The sequence below is a fragment of the Alternaria burnsii genome (assembly GCF_013036055.1).
Source record: "Alternaria burnsii strain CBS107.38 chromosome Unknown 698, whole genome shotgun sequence".
NCBI lineage: Eukaryota > Fungi > Ascomycota > Dothideomycetes > Pleosporales > Pleosporaceae > Alternaria > Alternaria burnsii.
Window position 1 is genome coordinate 12,522 of NW_024066111.1, and position 20,177 is coordinate 32,698.

The 20,177-nt window shown below is 50.9% G+C and overlaps 8 protein-coding genes across 8 annotated transcripts; 3 read left to right on the forward strand and 5 right to left on the reverse strand.

Annotated features, from left to right (window-relative positions):
- Nucleotides 1-324: 324 nt before the first annotated feature.
- GT037_004142 (uncharacterized protein) lies at nt 325-804 on the reverse strand (the record flags this gene model as incomplete). The annotated part of the gene is made up of 1 exon (XM_038929189.1): nt 325-804. The coding sequence occupies one exon, from the start codon at nt 802-804 to the stop codon at nt 325-327; it is 480 nt and encodes a 159-aa protein (XP_038787461.1).
- A 615-nt stretch (nt 805-1,419) lies between these two features.
- GT037_004143 (mfs transporter) lies at nt 1,420-3,174 on the forward strand (the record flags this gene model as incomplete). The annotated part of the gene is made up of 6 exons (XM_038929190.1): nt 1,420-1,665; nt 1,719-1,910; nt 1,958-2,022; nt 2,074-2,505; nt 2,558-2,853; nt 2,897-3,174. 6 exons carry the CDS (start codon nt 1,420-1,422, stop codon nt 3,172-3,174), a joined length of 1,509 nt encoding a protein of 502 aa, XP_038787462.1.
- A 465-nt stretch (nt 3,175-3,639) lies between these two features.
- Nucleotides 3,640-4,317, reverse strand: GT037_004144 (uncharacterized protein; the record flags this gene model as incomplete). Its single annotated transcript, XM_038929191.1, has 1 exon — nt 3,640-4,317. The coding sequence occupies one exon, from the start codon at nt 4,315-4,317 to the stop codon at nt 3,640-3,642; it is 678 nt and encodes a 225-aa protein (XP_038787463.1).
- Nucleotides 4,318-5,937: 1,620 nt separating this feature from the next.
- GT037_004145 (uncharacterized protein) lies at nt 5,938-8,142 on the reverse strand (the record flags this gene model as incomplete). Its single annotated transcript, XM_038929192.1, has 2 exons — nt 5,938-7,990; nt 8,105-8,142. 2 exons carry the CDS (start codon nt 8,140-8,142, stop codon nt 5,938-5,940), a joined length of 2,091 nt encoding a protein of 696 aa, XP_038787464.1.
- Nucleotides 8,143-9,311: 1,169 nt separating this feature from the next.
- GT037_004146 (uncharacterized protein) lies at nt 9,312-10,575 on the forward strand (the record flags this gene model as incomplete). Its single annotated transcript, XM_038929193.1, has 2 exons — nt 9,312-9,836; nt 9,892-10,575. 2 exons carry the CDS (start codon nt 9,312-9,314, stop codon nt 10,573-10,575), a joined length of 1,209 nt encoding a protein of 402 aa, XP_038787465.1.
- A 109-nt stretch (nt 10,576-10,684) lies between these two features.
- Nucleotides 10,685-12,610, reverse strand: GT037_004147 (heavy metal tolerance; the record flags this gene model as incomplete). Its single annotated transcript, XM_038929194.1, has 1 exon — nt 10,685-12,610. One exon carries the CDS (start codon nt 12,608-12,610, stop codon nt 10,685-10,687), a length of 1,926 nt encoding a protein of 641 aa, XP_038787466.1.
- A 1,726-nt stretch (nt 12,611-14,336) lies between these two features.
- GT037_004148 (uncharacterized protein) lies at nt 14,337-17,247 on the reverse strand (the record flags this gene model as incomplete). Its single annotated transcript, XM_038929195.1, has 3 exons — nt 14,337-15,581; nt 15,634-15,836; nt 16,383-17,247. The coding sequence occupies 3 exons, from the start codon at nt 17,245-17,247 to the stop codon at nt 14,337-14,339; spliced, it is 2,313 nt and encodes a 770-aa protein (XP_038787467.1).
- Nucleotides 17,248-17,996: 749 nt separating this feature from the next.
- Nucleotides 17,997-20,132, forward strand: GT037_004149 (uncharacterized protein; the record flags this gene model as incomplete). Its single annotated transcript, XM_038929196.1, has 2 exons — nt 17,997-18,061; nt 18,119-20,132. 2 exons carry the CDS (start codon nt 17,997-17,999, stop codon nt 20,130-20,132), a joined length of 2,079 nt encoding a protein of 692 aa, XP_038787468.1.
- Nucleotides 20,133-20,177: the final 45 nt, after the last annotated feature.

The window sequence follows — 20,177 nt, forward strand, 5'->3', positions numbered from 1 at the left end:
TTAGGATCAGATATGACTGTAGATTTAGAATCTGCAAGTCGAAAGAGCGCGGGCCAAGATCGTCCGACTTCGCAAAAGATGGCGGGGAGGAAGGCGCAAAGGCCGTAGCTAATGTGCTAGCCGATGCGGCGCAAACGGATGTAAAACCGCCGCTTTTGCGGGCATGAATCCGAGCGGATGCTTAGATTAGCTGCATCCAAAGACTCGCAACTGTCACGGATGTTGAATTTCTGTGGTGACAACGCCTTGATTATGTTTTCACAGAGTTTGAACGTGACGCATCTTGACGTTGCTATCGCAAATGCACAACACTGAAATTTGATACTACATAATTTCGTACACGTCGATTTTAACATGATTTGGCACCTGCGGCGGAAGTAGATCGCCAACAAAGCAAGTACTGTTCAACCACGCGTGCGGTCCATCGGCAACTTCGAACCTAGGAAACGTTTTCGTGTACCAATCTGCGCCTCCTTCCTTCATCGAAACCTTGGAAGGATCTTCTCCAAAGACACCGTCCATCATTTCCTGACTTGCTCGACCGTACCCTTCGTTCGTGACGTTTATCAGAGTTCCGTCCTCTGCTTGGATGGTGTATTTGGCCAGAACATGAACCACGCCGTCGGGCCTTGCTGCGTTCCAATCGCCACCACCGGGAAGAATTGTTCCCTTTATCTTAGGTCCTTCAAAGCTTCCGCCGGTGATAGGAATAAATCTTCTTTCGCCGGACGCGGTTTTGCCGAAGCATTGTGGCGGAGCGAGGTCGACATGAAGTGTGAACGCGTAGACGAGGCTCGGAGCCATGTTCGGCGCAGATCGTACGTGCACCGGGTCAAAAGACGATAGAGAGATTCCGAAGGCGACTCTTAATCCTTGATGATTGTATCAAGCTTCTCTGAGCATATGATGCGAGGAGGTTGTGGTAGGAGTAATGAAGTGAGAGCCGTCGATCGCTCTCTTACTCGATTCATGCCCCTACGTACGTACGCACCCATTGTATGCAGTAGATACTTGTTGTTCCCATTGAGCACTACAGATAGCTAACCTCGGACCTCGGGTGCCCAAGCAGTGTTGAAGGCAGCTTCGGCCTCTTTGGGCATGAGATCGGCCTCAGCCGGCAACGGCCTTAACTCCCCGTGTCAGAACCCGCTAACCCTCCTGAGGACACATCTGTTCGCTAGGAAGCGTTCCGAGCTGAAACTTTACCAATCTCGCTTTTACTATCCATTCACGCGCTTATTGGGCCGGATAAGTGAGCAAAGCGAGCTGACGCTCGTCTCCACTTCAGAGCCTGTTCGCTCTATCAAGCGTTTCGGCAGTGCTGGACGTCCAGTTACCTCGCGGTGGTCTCCATTGCAGAAATACCCCAGATTTCTGTTGTGCTTTAACCACTTGACACTTAACAATATCTCTGTTGAGATGACTCCACCCGAAAATATTCAACAGGCTGCTGCCAGACATCATGGTCTGCCTTTGCTGCCACGCCCAACCGACGACGAACGAGATCCTTTGCGATGGTCGCGGCGTCTGAAGCTTATGGCACTTGGAGCGACCGCCTTTGTCAACTTCACTGCAAATTTCGCTGGCTCTGGACTGTCTGTCGCCGCTCCGGTGCTTGAGATGCAGTTCCACAAGACTGCAAACCAGATCAACGCTCTCATGACAGTAAGTCATTAATCATATGAGAAATTTACTCCCAGATCTAACCAGTCACCTAGTTCAACTTCCTGTTCCTTGGAGTTGGTAATTACTTCTGGGTCCCATTTGGAGTCAAGTTCGGCAAAAGGGCATCACTCGTGGTTTCCACCTTGATGCTCTTTGCGATTCTTGTCTGGACAGCCAAGACCACAACTTTTAACAGCCTGTTGGCTGCAAGGTGTTTGTCCGGTTTCGCTTCAGCAGCTGGAGAAGTAACAGTCCCGTTCTCTTGAATTGTGTGGAATTGACTGTGTCGCAGAGCATCGTTCCCAATATCGTGTCGGATATTTTCTTTCTCCACGAACGAGCATCCATGATGTCAGCGTAGGTTCAGAGACCCTCTCAAACTCCCAACTGTTGATGAAAGACCAATAGATATACCATACTCGTTTCCAGTGCTACAGCAATTGGCCCACTACTGGCTTCATTCATCATACAGTACAGCCGTGGCGGCTGGGTCGATTACATGTGGGTTTGTGCAGCTCTCGCCGGAGCTAACACCCTGGCAATCTATCTCCTATACCCAGAGTCAACGTTCGAAAGGCCTGAACACCATCTCCCTCCTGCGGGTTCAGCGACAAGTGATTCCGAAAAGCCGGCAATACGGAGAGTAGAGACAAATCCCTGGCACGGCGTCAGTGTGGTACCCAAGTCATGGCGATCGATATGGACATCCTTGTCCAGCATTAATCATGAAGTCAGGGTCACAGAGCTGTTCTTCAGACCGCTGGCCATGTTATTCAAGCCAGCTGTCATGCTGGCAGTCTTCATATATGGCACGAGCCTTGCGTCTCAGGTCATTCTCATGTAGGTAGCCCCCTATCCATCATCGAAATATGGTAACCTAATGACTTGGTAGATTCGCCTTCCCAAACCTGTTGATGGCACCTCCATATCTCTTCACTGGGATCGGTGTTGGACTAATGCAAGTGGCAGCTATCATTGGACTTCTGATCGGCTGCTTCGCAGGTGGCTACATAGCGGACGTCATCACCGCGGTGGTGGTTCGAAAGCAGAAAGGTGTCGTGTATCCAGAGCAGCGACTGATTGCTATGCTTCCCGGGTGCCTTATAGCTCCGATAGGGTGCATCGTGATTGCATTCTCATGCGCTCACAAGCTGCACTGGGTTGCAATCGCATTCGGTTTTGGCATGGGTAAGTCTCTCTAGCAACTTTTAGATTTAGCTGACCCTTGCAGTGTCCTTCGGAACAATCTTCGCGCCCAACATTGCGATCACCTACGTCGTTGAGTGTTTCACCAGGAACGCTTCCGAGGCTCTGGTCGCGATCAATGTCTTCAAAAATCTAGTTGCCTTCTTATTTCTTTATACTGCTGTAGATTGGATTGCATCGAGCGGATGGATCCAGGTGTATATGATCATGTTTATGCTTGTTTCGATGGGTATGATGTTGTGCATTCCATTCTATTTCTTCGGATCGAAGTGGAGGGGCCAAGAGGAGTTAGGGTTAGTCTAAATATGCTATAGTAGAAGTTATGATAGATTAGTTGAGGGTCGATCAGCTATCCTGCTCATAGTGTGTTGGGGCTTTTATGTCACCTTGCCAGCACTAATAGCGCTGTATATCTGTACGCAATCAACATGACCTCAATTTAATCTGCCTCAAACAAACACATACATTTGCGTTGCATGTTCTCGTCTGTAGAACCTCTTTACCAATTCCCTCTAATGCTCTACAGAGGAGAGTAAGATAATAAAGATCTATCTGCAGTTTGCACAACGACATGATTACTTCGATGCGCGCTGGATCAAAGTACGATGTTCGAGCACGTTTACCTTTCAATGGTGGAATTTGAATTTGTTGAAGCTTGTTCTTGTACCTAGATACAATGAATCGTTATAGGCTAATAATGTAATTGGACACGCAGACAAATGAGCAAATCTGGTCGGGTGTAGCCCCTGCTCATCACACATGTTACCTTCAGCCCTCTGATTTCTCTCCTTCGTGGGCATCCGGCTTTCGCGCCATCACCCAAACAAACTCAGACTCGTAATCGGGCTCATGTTCTTCCAGCTTGCCATCACCTGCCTTCACCTTCTCAGCCTCTAACAGTTCGAAGCCTATACTTTCCAAAATTTCGCAATTCTCTTGTATTCCATAGCTGCTCCAAAACATCCCATAACCCATCATCTCGCCATGAATTTCTTCTTCGTCGATGCCTGCAAGGTTGAAAACGAACAGACCTCCAGGCTTGATCCATCTGTAGATCTTTGCGAGTAGATCCTTAAGTTGGGAGCGGGGGAGGTGGAACAAGGTGTAGAAGCTGAGCGCGCCATGGAAGCTCTCAGGTTCGAACGTGAGTGTGGCCATGTTACCAGCGACGAACTTTACATGCGGGCAACGAGCTTTAGCCATTTCAATCTGCTTGGCAGATATGTCGTTTGCTGTGACGTGGGCTCCACGATCGACCAGCATATTCAATACCGGGACACCAGGGCCGCAGCCAAGCTCTAGAACGGATGGTGAGGGCGGTAATCTGTCCATGAGTTTCTTTGTGTATCTTTGGCGTGGTGACATGTCGCTTTCAACCCATTCCAGATACCATTGCGCAATGTGATCATAGGCGTGTTCGACAATGTCTTCGGGTGCTTCAGACATGTCGCTGACTTTTACGAGCAGTCACTTAGGGTAGTTGGTGGAAGTGTGCGCGGTCTTATTGTTGGATGATGTTGTGAGTGGAGTGAATGAAGCGAAGTCTCACATGTCAACAAAAACCTTCGGTACCCTTATCCCTCAAGCCTTACTGGTCTGTTCGACAGTCCCCTGGCAGCTCAAAGAAGAGGTACGCCGAAAAGGAATGGGGTACCCACTCGCCACGATCCTTCAGCTTACGGTCGGCCTATGCCGCCTTGCATTCCTCCCTTTTAAGCTTACTATCAAGACGAAGGATTTAAACTTGCTCACGCTGTACAACAAGTCAAGCATCTGTTGTCATCTCGATTCCTACATCTACACCAGTTGCAGGTCCTGTAATTATCTGCACGTCCAGTCCGATGTTTGTGCAGGCTCCATAACCGCCATACCCTTCTCTTCGCCCACCCGAACCTTTACCTATCGCTTAAGGACAAGCATACCTTGAAGAGGCGGGGTCGACCGGGTACATTGGCATGTACATAAGCATTGACTATCAACTTGGCAGTCGGTCCCCAAGATAGGATGATCTCATTCCTGAAACAGTCAGAGCCGACCTTGAGTGGACCTGAGTTAGACGCAGCTTTGCGGCACAGTCGTTTTCTCTGCTTGTCGCCCACAAACCCCGCACCAGGCAGCCACGCAAGAGTATCTACGAGCGCAACGTCAAAGACATCTATATATGCCTGTGCGCTCTCTATTCCTAAAGAAGAAGACGTCCCACGCATACCAGATACGACATAACCAAGTTGGAAGACACCTACGCCTGCTGCCAACGCTATCTTCCTGCGTGGAGATGGATAATGTGCTAAGCCTAGCGCTAGCAAGGGGGTGGGTGCATTTACCTATCAGCGCTACGAAATCAAGCTTTCTCAAGCTCAAGTAACCTTGCGTCGGCGTGGACGCTTACAACCCTCCCGTCGGTACCGACCTTCAGGCCACCCACCATGCCGTTGTGCCGCCACATATCCGAGGTCATTCCACGAACAGCGCGTAGGCGTTACGTGCACAATGCGATAGTTCCGCAGCATGCAGCCCTTTGATATGGACCCTAGGTGCCAGCGCGAATAACAACCCGGGTTGGATAGGCATTGACCTTTCTGTTCGGGTGCTTGATCAACGTTCCGCACCTGGTCAATGCTCTATGGGCTAGATGCTGAGACATCTCGCGTTGGTTGTGGGGATTTTTCATCCTGATTCCGAATTTTCCATTAGCGAGTCCTCATCCGTTTGCTCCTTCTCTTTGAGAATCTCCAGTTCGGCAATTAACTGTTGTCATAGCCTCTGATCGGCAGAATGAAGGATTCTTGTGCTCTGTTGCCAATTTCCTCCGGCATCCTGTCTACCCACTTTCTTGACACGTAGTCGAAACCATGACTCCAGCAACTCAAATAAGCGCACAGTATCAGAGCGGCAGAAGGAACAGGTTAGACCGAGACATATGGGATACCACTGTGGAATATTCTCAATACGACTCAAGCGGTTCTTGGGTTTGCCAAGATGGCAGGAATGCCGGTGCAGAATCGGACTGGAAGACTTATCCCAGCAATGAATAGCTTTCTGGTTGTTTGTACGTAGGTAAATAACTCATACCAAGGTGACATCACCATACTCTGCGGTTTCTCCAATCTCACCATCCATGATGCCGTCCACGTAGGCTTCGCTGACCACGCTGAATTGGCCCTTGTCCCGAGGTCTAAGTACAAACGGAACCTGGCTTCCTGCAATAATCGCAATCCTATCACCCTGCAATATACGTTCAGAACTCAGGCCGAGATGACCTTTCTGAGTGACGAAAGGAAGTCGTCCCAAGCTCTTTCCCATGATCTCTGATGCCAGCTGGACTTCTTTTCCAATCCTCCCCATGACTTTTCTGTTTCTCGCCTCACCTTTTATCAATTGTTGAGCCACACGTCGGTAGGGCAGTTTTCTGTTTAGGTGGAGCCCATCTTCTAGAAGAATAACAGCATCAGCGAACCAAGCATTTCCGACGCGTTCCAACTCCCCATTTTGGTTAAATCCGACGTCGCCAATCGAAGTTCGTCCGCTGGCGCGTAATCGATTGTGAAATCCCTTGTAATCTTTCCTTCTGCAATAGCTTAGGCGCAAAATCTCCAGTAGCCATTCTACTGGCCATTGGTAAGTTTGCGAAAGCGGTACCTCTTTACTGTTAGTCCGATTGGCAAAATGACCGACCTGATAGATATCATCGTATAGACAAGCTTCCATTGATATGCGCGTTATCACCCCATCCTCGTTGTATATCTTGATTGAATCTTGATGTGTCCAATGTCGTGAAGCACTGAACTCCGGATATGAAGTTATGTGGTCCTCCCGTATATCTTGCAACATGTCAGTCACAGATAGAGACCAGTCCGGAACCCATGACGGGAGATTCGGCGACATTGAGGCTTGACACATTGACAGCATGGATATATGACCCTGTTGTAATAATGCTGCCATCGTAGTAGCATATGTTTGTTCATACGGAACATCATAGTTTGGGACAACGCCAAGATATTCCAACTCCTCTCGATCTGCAGCTAGACCTAGCAGCGCGAAAATTTTGTCCTCTGGTTTTGTGGATTCGAGATTATGAGGTCCATGTCTGTTCGGGTTGATGGTGCCAACGCACGTCGCACGAAGGAGAGCTGCCAACGGGAATCTGTTTCCATGATAGATTCTTGGCATGGAAAGCATGATGGTAGGACGATGATGGAATAGATGCCTGATAATGTCGTGCTGATACAGGCTCAAAGATCCTTGATCCCTCCGACGCCTAGTAGACATGATGATCCACATTGCAGCATACATGTGTATGAAAGCATCGCAGCGGTACCTTGTGACTGTTTGCGCTCCGCAGATCACATGTGTGTCTCTCGAAAGAGTAATCTCCTGCAAGATCCACACCCGTGCCCACCAGGATCTGGTGAAGAACTCCTTCAACTCAGCGATTGGTAGCAAGTCGCTCTGATTGCTCTGGCCGCTAAAAACATCGAATAAGTCTTGGAAGGCCTTTCTGGATACTGTAAATATGGATCCATCTATGTCCTGAAAGACAGGGTCGACCGAGACCAGCCGCCCACTCCCTCCGGGCACACATTCCATGTCCTGCCAGGTTTTGAGGCAATTTTCGAACGCATTTTTCATACGACATTCTTCCACCATCTTTCCGATAGTGTTGATGCAGCGAATCGCTGAATCGCTGCTCTTGTCTGCGGGTCCCAACCAAGCAAAAACTTGATGAGCTCGTTGATAGATCTTTGCCATCAAACCAACCTGGAAGCTCTTCTCCTTGTTGTTTGTCTGATTGATACAAATGGCATCAATCCAGAAGTACAGAGGCTGGCTATGACACTTTATAGAGGACATCGCTCCGACCGATCTTCTGCGATCTTCTCGAAATTGCCACAAAGCATCTTTGAGATTTCGAGTAACAACGATATTTCTTCCATTACAGAATACGGGTACAGTGTCGTTTGGGTCTCCCCACGTGTAAGACAATGCGATGTATGGGGGATGATCGTCGATCCTGTACGTACGGATACCGAGACGAATGGGGTCATCGCCATGGTTCAGCTTAAGATCGAGTAGACGTAGGTGCTGGTCACCCAGACTGTCCAAGTATTGGAAACTCGCCCTTGAGGAAATTGTCAGTTGCAATATGGTATTCTGTGCATGATTTATACAACGAGGACGAAGTGGTTTTTGTAATGATAACGTGTTATGACCAGAAATTAATTGATGTGATTACCCTTTGAGATGTTGACCGGGCGAAGATGAGGTCTCCATAGTGGGCGCTTCGAGGATACAGAAGTTCGATTTCGAATTTCAGTGTGGAGGATGATTGGTCCTGTAAATACTCAGGGCATCGTTCGGATATCGTGCTGGTGATTAAACATCTTGGAGATATGGGATTCAGAAAGTGCCTCAACGCTAGAGTCTCATGTACATGCAGCGAATTAATAGATACCACGCCTCATTGACATCTAGGCAACAGTGTATTCTGAATGCAGATTGGTGAGTGTGCTGTTGAGGGGTAATGGTGGCGTTAGGAACCGGTGAGCTCTGAATAGACAAAGGTTCAGCCAATATAAACGATTCTCATACGTGTTCGACATGCAATGTGTCGCAGGCCAATCGCTACAGTGTTAGTGCACTATCTGATTTATGCTGGCATCCGACCCACCCTAACATAAAGCTGCGATAATAGAGATGAGGCTGTAGAGCTACCCTAAGAAGATATTATCCCGATATTTGACGGCAAGTCCTTCTCTCCCGTCCAAGCCTTGTCTTGAGTCCCCATGCAGTGCAAGTGTGTGCGCGTAGTGTATTCATGTCGGCTGTGCTGTAGCTGTGCGTCTTGCGCTGCAGATCGTCGAGCGGTCGCAAGAGAGGCGCGTCGAGTTCAATCACAGCAATGTGCTGGTCCATGCCTAACAGAACATCAAAATCGTAGCAATAACAGAGGATATCGCCGCGGTTGCTAGAAAATACCTGTGCGCATTCATTAGGGAGTTGGCTGCTGCTCGTTGTCTTAATACCGACGGTAGCATCCCTTTGATGAGATGCTGGCCCTTTCCTCGCTTCTGATTCCGGCCACCGCGGGCTGTCAAGAGGCGTGTGTCGGTCCATAATCTACAACCGAAACTCGGGACAAAAGTTCGGCATAAACTCTACCGAGGAGACTAGCCTTGTCAGGGACCACGGCACGTGCATGTAGGAAATGGGTGGCTTGGACCTAACTCATTTGAGAAAACTAGACCAGTTTGCGGGGCAGAATGATGCCTTTTTGTACATAGCTCTACCGGCTCCACATCTTCCCCATGTTTTTCCCCCACAATATCAAGATGTAGAATCTGTACATGCTAACCCGTAAACAGTTCAAATGATGAAATACACTCCATTGTGACAAGTATATATATTCATACACCATCAACGATGAAATAGTCATTCATCGTATGCGTTCACGTCTCAGATCAACGAACATGTTGGCGTTCACAGCCCTAGGCGCATCTTTTCTTGTATTCTCTTCCACTGTCCTAGCAACCCCAACCACATCGCATCGCGACAACTATGTCAATTGGAGAAACTTCAGAGCCAATGGAGTTAATCTCGGTGGATGGCTTTGCCAGGAAGCCACCATCGATCCATATTTTTGGGGCACATATTGTAACGGTACCGCCGATGAGTGGAATTGCTGTGCCAAACTGGGCGACAGGTGCGCATCGGTCTTTGAGGAGCGCTATGCGACGTACATCACTCGTGATGACATCGATAAGCTTGCTTCGGCCGGAGTGAACCTTCTTCGCATTCCAACCACCTACGCAGCGTGGATCAAGGTTCCAGGTGCGCAGTACCATTCTGGAAACCAGCAATCGTACATCAGGAAAATCGCTTCGCACGCCATCAAGAAGTATGGCATGCATATCGTCCTCGATATCCATGGTCTTCCGGGTGGTATCAATGGTCTGGACATTGGCGAGGTAAATCCTTCCACAAATGAAGTACGTTTCACACACGTTTACTAATTCCATCTAGCGCGTTGGCAAATGGGACTGGTTCAACAACCAAACCAACCTCGACCTCTCCCTCCAAGCAGTCGACCAAGTCCTGAAGTTCATCCAAAAGTCCGGAAGCCCGCAGTCCTACACACTCGCACCCATCAACGAACCAGCCGACAACCCAGACTTTTCCAAATTCGGCACCCCGGCAGCTTTGTCAGATAACGGTGCTGCCTGGGTACAAAAATACATCAACGCCGTGGTCAAGCATACCAAAGCCGTGAACCCAAAGATCCCAATCATGTTCCAGGGCAGTTTCAAAGGCGAGCCATTCTGGTCTGGAAACTTTGCTGCGAGCACAAACATTGTGTTCGATGTGCACAACTACTACTTTGGCCGCCCCAGCGATTCAGACAACGTCACCACTAGCATCTGTGCAGACGCAAAGACACTTGCTGGTGATGGCAAATTCCCTGTCTTTGTGGGCGAGTGGGCCATCCAGACATCGTCGAACAACAGGTTTGCGAATCGCGCGAAGAATTTGAATACCGGGCTCTACGCGTACAACAAGTACACGCAAGGGAATGCGTACTGGACAGCAAAGTTTTTTGGCAATGTTTCGGTCGCGGGTGAAGGCGTGCAGGCCGACTATTGGAATTATCTCAAGTTCATCGACATGGGCATCATCGAACCTAGCATGGGCCAGAGGTACTGCTCATAATTGCTTGACTTGGAAGAGAAGAAAAGAAAAGAAAAAGCAGGTCTTATCTCTCCAGCTGTATCAAAACATCATATCATCGAGCAGTTATGAATCAAAAACCCAAAGAAATCTAAGACCCCTCCCACAGCTCATAATACCGCCCTCTTCTATCGCACAGCTCCTGATGCGTTCCCCTCTCTACAATGCTCCCCTCATGCAACACTAGAATCGAATCCGCATCAACAATCGTACTCAGCCGATGCGCAATAACAATCACAATCCTCCCGTCCTTCAGCTTCTCAAACGCCCTCTTGATGCTACCCTCCGTCACCGTATCAACCGCACTCGTCGCCTCATCTAGCAGCACAATCGGCGCGTCCTTGAGCAGCGCCCTCGCAATCGCCAGTCTCTGCGCCTCGCCACCGGACAGCTTGACGCCACGCTCGCCGACGTGCGTATCGTAACCCTTGGGATAGCGCATGATGGTGTCATGAATCGCGGCTGCGCGACATGCTTCGTGGACGTCTTGGTCGCTCGCGGTGCTGCGTGCGTACCGTACATTCTCCATGATGGACGTGTTGAAGAAGGTGGGTGCCTGAGGAACTACGCTTACGACGTCGCGCAGCGAACTCAGCGTGACGTGCCGGATGTCTTGTTTGAAGATGGTGATCCTGCCGGATGTGACGTCGTGCAGACGTAGGAGTAGCTTTAGAATCGACGATTTGCCAGCGCCGGTTTGGCCTACGAGCGCGACGGTCTGGCCGGGCGAGACGGTGAAGGAGACGTCGCGGAGTGCGTAGCGGCTGGAGTCGTATTGGAAGGATACGTCTTCGAATCGCACTTCGCCGTCGCGCACCGCGAGTGGGTAGGCTTCGGGTGCGTCTGTGACTGACGGCTGGGTCTGTAGAAGGTGCAGAACTCGTTCGGCGTCTACGAAGTCGCGCACCAACCACCGGACATGTTCTGTCAAAAACTTTAGCGGGTAAATGATTGAGTCCCAGTACGTGAGGAAGAAGACAAAGTCTCCTGGTGATGCGGTGCCTGCAGCGATGCGTTGAAGGATGAGGTAGGCTAGAACGAAGAAGGTAGTTGGTACCAGCAGCTCAACGAGAGCCTTGATGAACGCTTGCCGTGCTTCGAAACGTGTCCTTGCCTTCATGTGGTCGTTCACAGCATTGGACAATACGTGGGCCTCCCTCTTGAACTGGTTAAAGTAGGTCACAGTTTGCCAACCTTGAATCGCTTGGTGCATCTTTCGTATCTGGACTCGTTCCGCCTTCGTCACATTCCTCCGGGGGCCGGTTGTGAGTCGCGTTGAGAAAGCTTCGGCTGCCAGGAATAAGATCGATGCACCGAGCAGGACCATCCCCACTGCCGGAGTGAACTTTCGGTAGAAGATGGTACAAGCTACGACGACGTCGATCATGGTTGGCAGGATTTCGATGACTACCGACTCGAGGACGTTGCCCAACGCTTCGCCTTGCTCAACAGCCTTCATGACCTCTGCTGAGTCTTGCGTAGAGTGGAAATCGATTGACTGGGCCATGACATGGCCGAAAGCAGCGTTGGTTAACTGCTTGTACGAGAATTGCTTGATGGGTATTTTAGACAGCTCTTGAATGAAGACCAAGCCTGAATCGCCGTTGAGGTGGTCCAGGACAAGGAAGACGAGCAGTTCTCGAATAGGTATCGATCCATGTGTGACTTTGTCCGCAATTATTCCAAGGACGTACGGGATGGCCACTTGCAGAACGCGCTCTATCGCGATCGTGATGAGACAGATGAGTAGACATATCTGTACTTTGATGTCTCGTTTGGGTAGGACATAAGGCAGGAAAATGGTAAAGTCTTTCAGGTAGCCAAGCCAGCCTCCAGTCTCGCGCAACCGCTCAGCACGAGCCTCTTTCACGTCCTCGTCCTCATCACTATCGTCGTCGCTATCCTCTTCGTCGGTTTTCAGGTAATCGTCGTCGATTTGTGGAGGACATGCTGCCTCGAGCAGTGGATCGGTGTCTTTTGAGCCTTGTCCAGGCGATCTCCAGAATTGGAGTGGCATCGTTTATATTCGAAAAGTTGTTGTGTGGCTTGATCTGTTTACCCACCGACCATCTCTTGTACATATGTCTGGAAGGGCCATCTTGGCAGCGAGATGTGTTTACCACCGGTCAATCGGTGAGTCACGGCAGCCCTTTTCTGTTTTGTGTCTAGATGCGCATAAAACGGACTTCAGTGCACCAACCCAATCGTTCGTCGGTACTATTGGTACGCGCGGCCTGAGATGTAGTGCGCCCTTTTAATTATACGACCTTCGGCACTGCACAGCCACGGCGCCGGTCCACATGCTGGCGTAAAGCCACTCCCGGTGTGATTAGCGTGTGACTTGGGCCGTGGCGCAAATTGAGACTTGAAGTGACGCGATGTCATCCCAAGCCGGCGCATTAAAGCCGGAAGCGGAGCGACCGAAAGCTGCAGAATTCTCAAGATGAATCTGGCGCTCGCTGTATCTGGACTTTGCAAAGCCCGGAACCGCGGAGAACAGTCGTCTAGACAAGGGCGTCGCAAGCGGCGGGACATTTGCTGTGAAGATTAGAACTGAAAGACGAATCACCTTACCTTCGGAACTTACCTCACCAGCTGATTGATCGGGATTGCATTCTCGACCATCGCAAATTCGGCGTGGGTGTTCAACATAAGCACCTAGGCGTCCTTCCGAAGCGCGAGGATCCCGCCGTCTAGAAGCTTGTGTAGTCAGTAGCGCAAGTCCAGTGCCCACAATTCCAAGCACTCGCAACCAGTATCGAAGTTGATTCATCTCTGTCTTCGAATCTTCTTCATGTCGTTCATACATCAGACTGCCTCGGCATATGAACAAGGAACTGTTCAAGAAAAGCGTGCCGTGGAATGCCGCGTTCCATCACCGTGTACGTGGTGCGCGCTATCAGTCGAGGCGCCAAATCATCTCTTCAGATGTGCCAGGAAGGCAGAGTCAGCCACGCACGATAGCTCCTACCATGGGATGATTTGGAGGGCTGCTACATATACCCATCCGACAAGTTTGCTTGCTCAACTCGTGCATTTGTCTTGATTGTGCGGGTACTGCAGTTATAGATTGCTGGTAGTGAGAGGGTTTTAGCGCGTCGCTGACCTTCGCTGCGCTGACGCGTGTGTAGCAGGTTATGCCGGCGCGTCTGCGACGAAAGGACTATCGCTCTTGTTTGACTGCATTAAGCGATCAGAAGCCGGTCCTCAAGCTCGCAGGACGAGCCGTGACGTCACAGGGCTGCACTCAGTCACTTCTCACTTCGCGACCGACATCTCTCTCGACCTGGCCGCCCTGCGCAACGCTCCTCTAAGGACCTTCGCAATGGGACTCTAAACATGTACAAGCCAGCCCTTCAGCTCACCTGCTAGGCTCCACTACGTCATTCGCCAACCCGACTTTACTCCGCACGCGCACCTCTCAACACACCCCTCGCCTCCATCGCCGGCCTCAATGGAGGCTACCATGCGCTGCGCTCTGAGCACCGCCAAGACAACGCCTGAACGCTCGCTCGCATACCCAACAGCCTTCGCGACGATGTTCCTCCCGCCGCTGCCCATTCTCGATCCGCCTCCATCCTTCCCACCCTTCGCAAGTACTTGCAACACGGCCGTGTACGCGTTACTCCACATCACCGTCGCGATGCGCAAGCCAGCCAGCTGTAGCTTGAGCTGCGACTATATGGTTGAGATGGATAGGTTGTATGGCTACAAAGCGCGTCGAAGTTGATGGTGGGTAGGCACTACGCGCGGGCCTTGATTCCCAGCGCATTGTGCTTCTCACGCGCTTCGTTAAGAAGAGTCGTAAGGTTCTTGTCTACCTTGTCGAAGGACTCTTGAATAACGCGGACATGTGTCTCGCTCCGGGGCTCGAAGATGCACGCAAAAGGCTTCGGAGCCGATACAAACCCCGTGGTGAACATACTTTCTTCCACAACGAGTTTCTTCCCACTCGGCGTACGGATATTGAATGCCCACAGCAGGCGCGCAACTACTATGCTTGCTGAGTTGCGCGCGATGTGACGGCCAGGGCAGATTCTGCGACCGTACCCAAAGTTGTTGAATTGCGATTGCGACTTGCCCATCCAGCGTTCGGGCCGGAACTCTGCCGGCTTGTCAAAAAGGTCCTCGTTGTGACGCATCGCGGAAAAGACCGGGATGACAACAGATCCCTTGGGGATAAGGTAGCCCTGATAGTAGTCCTCGTGGGTTGTGGCGTGCGGAATGCCGGCTTGTTGTGGGTGGCGCCAGCGAAAAACCTCTTCCACTACGGCCTGGATGTACGGCAAGTCTCTGAGGTCCCCAAACCCGGGCAGTCGCTCGCCTACGACTTGGTCAATCTCCTTCTGCGCCTTCGCGAGCCATTCAGGATGCGCGACGCATGCGAGGACAAAGATCATAAGGGTAGCGCTCATGGTTTCAACCCCAGCATCGGCGAGGATACCAACGTCCCAGGCGACCTGCTGCTCAGTCATGCTTTGAGCTTCGGCAGCCTTCTCAAAGTCTTTCGCCCAGTTCCAACCCTCGCGTCTGAGCGCCTCGTTGTAGCTCTTGACGTGCAGGTCGTCGAGCTCATGGAACCACTTTGCGGCCTGGCGCTTCCAAGGCGCAATGGCTGCGGGCAGGTGGTTGAGCCACGGCAGCGCATCCACGATCCAAACTCCTGGTTGACCGGCAACGTGGAAGTTCTTCATGCATTCGCGAGTCCGTTCCACCTGCCACTCCTTTCCGGTGTGGATACGCATCCCGAAAGCCATAGAGTACGCCAAGCTCGTTGCAAACACTTCGACGCAATGCGCGATGCTTCCGGATGACTCCAGAAGGCTCTTGAGTAGTTGCTGACTCTCCAGATCTTGAATGGGTGTGTAGCAAGCCGTTGCCCGCGGGCTCAATACCGGCGCCTGAAGCTTCTGGTGTAGAAGGAAATCATTACCAAAAGGTTTGAACACGATCGGATTGCTGTTGCACACTAACTCGTGCCCCATGACCTATCCGCATCGGTCAGTGCTACTTCTTGACACGTCATGGTAAATGTCCTACGAGACGCGGCCTGCTACTATAGATGTTCCTTCGCTTGTCGAGTAGTTCTTTGGCCGTTTCATAATCACCAATTATGATGATGGTACCTCCAAGGTTGACTGAAACAATGTTCCCGTACTGCTTGATCCACTTGGTGAAGGTCAACCACGGTGCACCTTTTGGTGCTTGGTGTAGGTTCCCGAGCAGTGGCAGGCCTCGAGGACCTGGGGGTAGCTTTGCCCGCCGAACGAGATGGGCAACTATATATATCACTAGTATGCCTCCAAGTAGGCTAAAGATGGTTGTAGCCATGGTGTGAGAAGTGCTTGAGGTGTTCGTTCGTTACTCCGCTGAAGTGTAGGACGAAAGCGATGCTGCTAGATCCAGTCTAATCGACCGTCCATGTCGAGGTGCTGGGTGCACTTATACGAACATGATCGACAGGACCGGGCGATTGCTATACACGCAGGTGGGGCTTGTGTGACCAGGGCGGTGTTGATGACCAATCCGTTGCTCGTACATATATTAGCTCTGGTTGCTACCGGCGTGGTGAGATCTCGCCTCGTTTCACGTCCACTAATTGAAGAGGGAGCGATCTCATGATTATTATTGGTGCTTGCAGCACCCACTAGCGTACATCCTATACATGCAAACATTCTGTAGATACAACCCAATGCAATTCAGCTCCAATACTAGCTACTATGATGGGAATACTTGCTACTCTAAGAAGTTGTCTACCTGTGCACAGTGTATACAACGTCCCACCTTACCGCCCTCGCAGCGCTCGCTGTCATGTGGGCCACGGAGGAGCTTGTGACCAAAGGACGGTCGCTCCATCCTCACGCCTGCCCATTTCTTGAGTCTGTACGCAACCCGCTCTACGTACGTTTCCTCGTCCATCTTGAGGCTTCCTAGGCAGTCGCAAGCCTTGCATCGCTGGTTGTATACAATAGCGTTGTAACCATTACGAGAGTATCCATAGATCCAGATTGCCACCACCCCACTGCTCCATCCTTTCTTTTTGCATCGCTTGTTCACACATCGAAATGTTCCCACGATATTCGTTCCGTCTTCGTGTTCAAAGGGAGCCTCTGTGTTGGAATTGAACCACGTTGAAGTTACGGCGGGCGCGATAGCTTCCGCAATGCGTTGGTGCAGTTCGGGAAACATAAAGGAAGTCCTCGTCTCCTCTTGTTGTTCAGCAACCCGTGCTCGACCAATGTTTGGTCGTGCGGTAGTCGTATTAGCACCCGATATAGTGAGGGCCTGCAAAACGTCTTCAAGTGGGATGGAGTCTGAGTCGAATGTCGGACTTGCGTGTGAACTGGTTTCCGTCGCGGTATGGCCGCTGCGCTGGCCATTGTGTGTTGCCGAAGAGACATTGGGAGGTGCTGAGAACGGCAAGGAGACATGTCGACTAGAGGGAGCAGGCGTGACTGACGCAGTGACCGAGTCCCTCCTGGATCTTTGGTGGACTGGGGAATCGTTTCGGTGCTGAGTCAATGCATCCTGGCTGCTAAAAGAGCGATTGCATGCCTTGCAGTCGAAGGGCCCATGCTTTGGTGAGTCCTCTTCATGTTGCCTGAGTGCCTGGCCACTACTGAAAGTGCGGTTGCACGGTACACAGAGGCTCATCGTGTGTCCAGTGAAAGTTGTCCTTTGGCGAAATGCAGCTTACCTGACTGAGATTGCGGATGACCGATGAGCGCAAATGTTGAACGTGTTCAGCTTATAAGACATGAATGAGCGCGAGGCCACTATACTGTTGGATTGCTATGCATATCTCGAACCAATGACACAATGACACATTACGCGCCGTGGCTGCGTCTGCGACTTCGTTTCCTGGAAATGCTCACATGGATCAATACGGAGTGTGGCAACCATAAACAAAACATCGGGAGGCTGAGAGATTGTAACTCGGTCTTGGAAACAGATAGTAGCCTCCATGTTCAGGGGATGAGATCACCTGGGCAGGTGAGTCTGGAATAGATGTAGTCGTAGTCGAACACGTTAAGACCCGACTATGCTATGTCTTTCCTAAGACTTACTCTTTGCATGCGATTTTGATGAATGTGATCCAAGGATGTGGCCTTTGATCGGATTGAGTGTTCATGTGCGGGGTCAAGCGGCCAAGCGGCGTGGTCTGCAGGGTGTCGTGTTTTTGCATATGCAGAGGTCCTACACGAACAACGCGTGAATGATTGGGTGTAACACCATTGGAAAACGCTTATGCGCATGCTGAACACGAGGGCCTCCAGAACCATCATGTATGCAAGATAAAAGGTCCCTCCGTCTGACGACATCACTGATCTAGTTACTTTGTCCTTCCAGAATCCCGAAAGGAGAAATCTACAAATAGTACTACCTGAGTTGCTTCGATTGCAATGGCCAAAAGATGCAAGCGTGCGACGAAAGCCGCCAGTGTTGCAGCCCCTCGACCAGTGACAAGGTGAGGCGATCTTCCTCCGTTCAGGCCAGCACAACATTGCAGAGCTAATTGTCTCAGCCCATACACAAGCCCCACTGTCACCTTGCACTTCGGTCCTACTCTCCAGGAATACTATCTGCCAGATACCCTGCTGCAACAGCTGGAGAAAATCCCCAGTCGTGATCCATGGACAGGCAAGATTCACCTCGCAGATGTGGACGCGAGCATCGGTCACGTCCTGATTCATTTCCTGCACACGGGTGTTTATCAGACTCTGAACGACGAAAGTATCGGAAACACTAAAAACACACAGCAAGATATCGTCCTCAATGAATTTCAAACAGCTCTCCTTACCCTTGAGGTCGCTAAGAAGTACGGTGTGCCTGGTCTCCAGGACTTAGCGCAAGTCGAGCTGGAGCGACGAGGCGAGGATATGTGTTTACGCGATGCTGTGCGCGTTATTCGAGAGGATCTCATCGTGGGCCCTTCTGGAGAACACGCGTGGCTTCGAGACTACGTTTCGATGAAAGTGCGGTCGGCCTTCAAACACGACCCCTCCGCAATATTGGCACCAGACTTCTTCGACAACATCGAAAGCCCTACGTTGACGAAGCTGGTAGCTCAAATCACCGTTGGTCTGTTAAGCGAAGAGATAGACAAGTTGCGCAAAGAAAAGACTGCAACCGGTCGGATCTCAGCACCTGAACACGACGAACTTCAAGGGCCGTGTTCGCCTGACATAGCAGACTTACCTTCAAAGTGTGCCACTCAGGGTCCCAACGCATGGCCCACGTCTGTACAGAAGTTTGGAGCTTTCGATGACTCGTCAGCTGCCTGGGGTCCTCATCGTCTGGCTCAGGACGGGAGTCGCGGTCAGGAGGCTGATGCGCCTGCAGCCTTACCTTCAAGCATCGAGGAAGACAGCCACGCGACCGAGAGAATAGACGCAGAGTCATGGGGATTAGACGAAGACAAAGTTGAGACTCAGCACCTTCGAGTCGAGCAGGCAACCATTGCGCAGTCTCAGGAGGGGGATGATGCCACCGCGAACTCTACCGTTACCAAATACGAAGACGATGGAGCCGAGGTTCAGCCGCTCAGGAGCATCTGGGGTAGTCTTGGAAAGAAAAAAAAGAAGTCTAAGGCCAATATCAGCTATCAGCCCGCTCCTGTGTCACCACCTAACATCCAGGTCGAGGTTGATCCAACACTAGTCGTTTCTGATATCGACACTATTGCTCCAGATGTACCCGGTGCACAAGAACGTCTAGAGACTGAGAGAGATCCTTATGCAGGACTCACTAAGTCACAAGTGAAGAAGTTGAAGGCCAGATTATACCAAGAGGCGAAGTCGAACGAAGAGGAAGAAGAGAAGCGCCAGAGAGAGGAAGAAGTGGCTGCCGAGATCAGACAACAGGGAGAACAAGAGCAAGAAAGGAGACTCCTAGAAGAGGAAGAACAGAGGATCCAGGAAGAGGAAGAAGCTGACTTGAGGAGGATTGAGGAAGAGGAAGCTGCCGCCGCCGCCGCCGAAGCCGAAGCCGAAGCCGAGATTTGCAAGAAGAGGGAAGAGCAGGAAACGCAGCCCAGGGATGCGTTTCCTGCGGCTCCGCTTGAAAAAACGAAGAACAAGAAGATTAAGCGAACAGAACAGATGGGCTTAGAAGATTGGGAAGCCAATACCAAGAAGATCGAGGGGGAGGACGTCACTGCTGCAGATACCAGAGCGGAGACCTGTCCGACGAAGGACGACGATCCTTGGGATGATTGGGGTCCTGCCGCTTCAATTACTGAAAAGAAGAAGAAGTCTAGAAAACCAAAAGACTTGACCCTAGCAGAAGATGAAGAGAACGAGCGAATCCGTCAGGAAGAAGAAAACGCTGCTGTCGCTACTACTACAGCTGATCTGAGCGCCGTCGGCTCGACGGGTGCTACATTTGGTGACGATGACTGTAAACTGCGTGTGGAGCATCTATCACAGAATTGTGGGTGGCAGAACTGCGAACCATGCGTACTTTACATGCGGAAGATTGCTATGAAGCTTCACTCAAAAGGGCTACCGATCGAAGATGGGTTCAATACGATCAATTGATCGAAGTAGATAGGAAAAATTGAGTTTACTACGAAGAAATGTCTT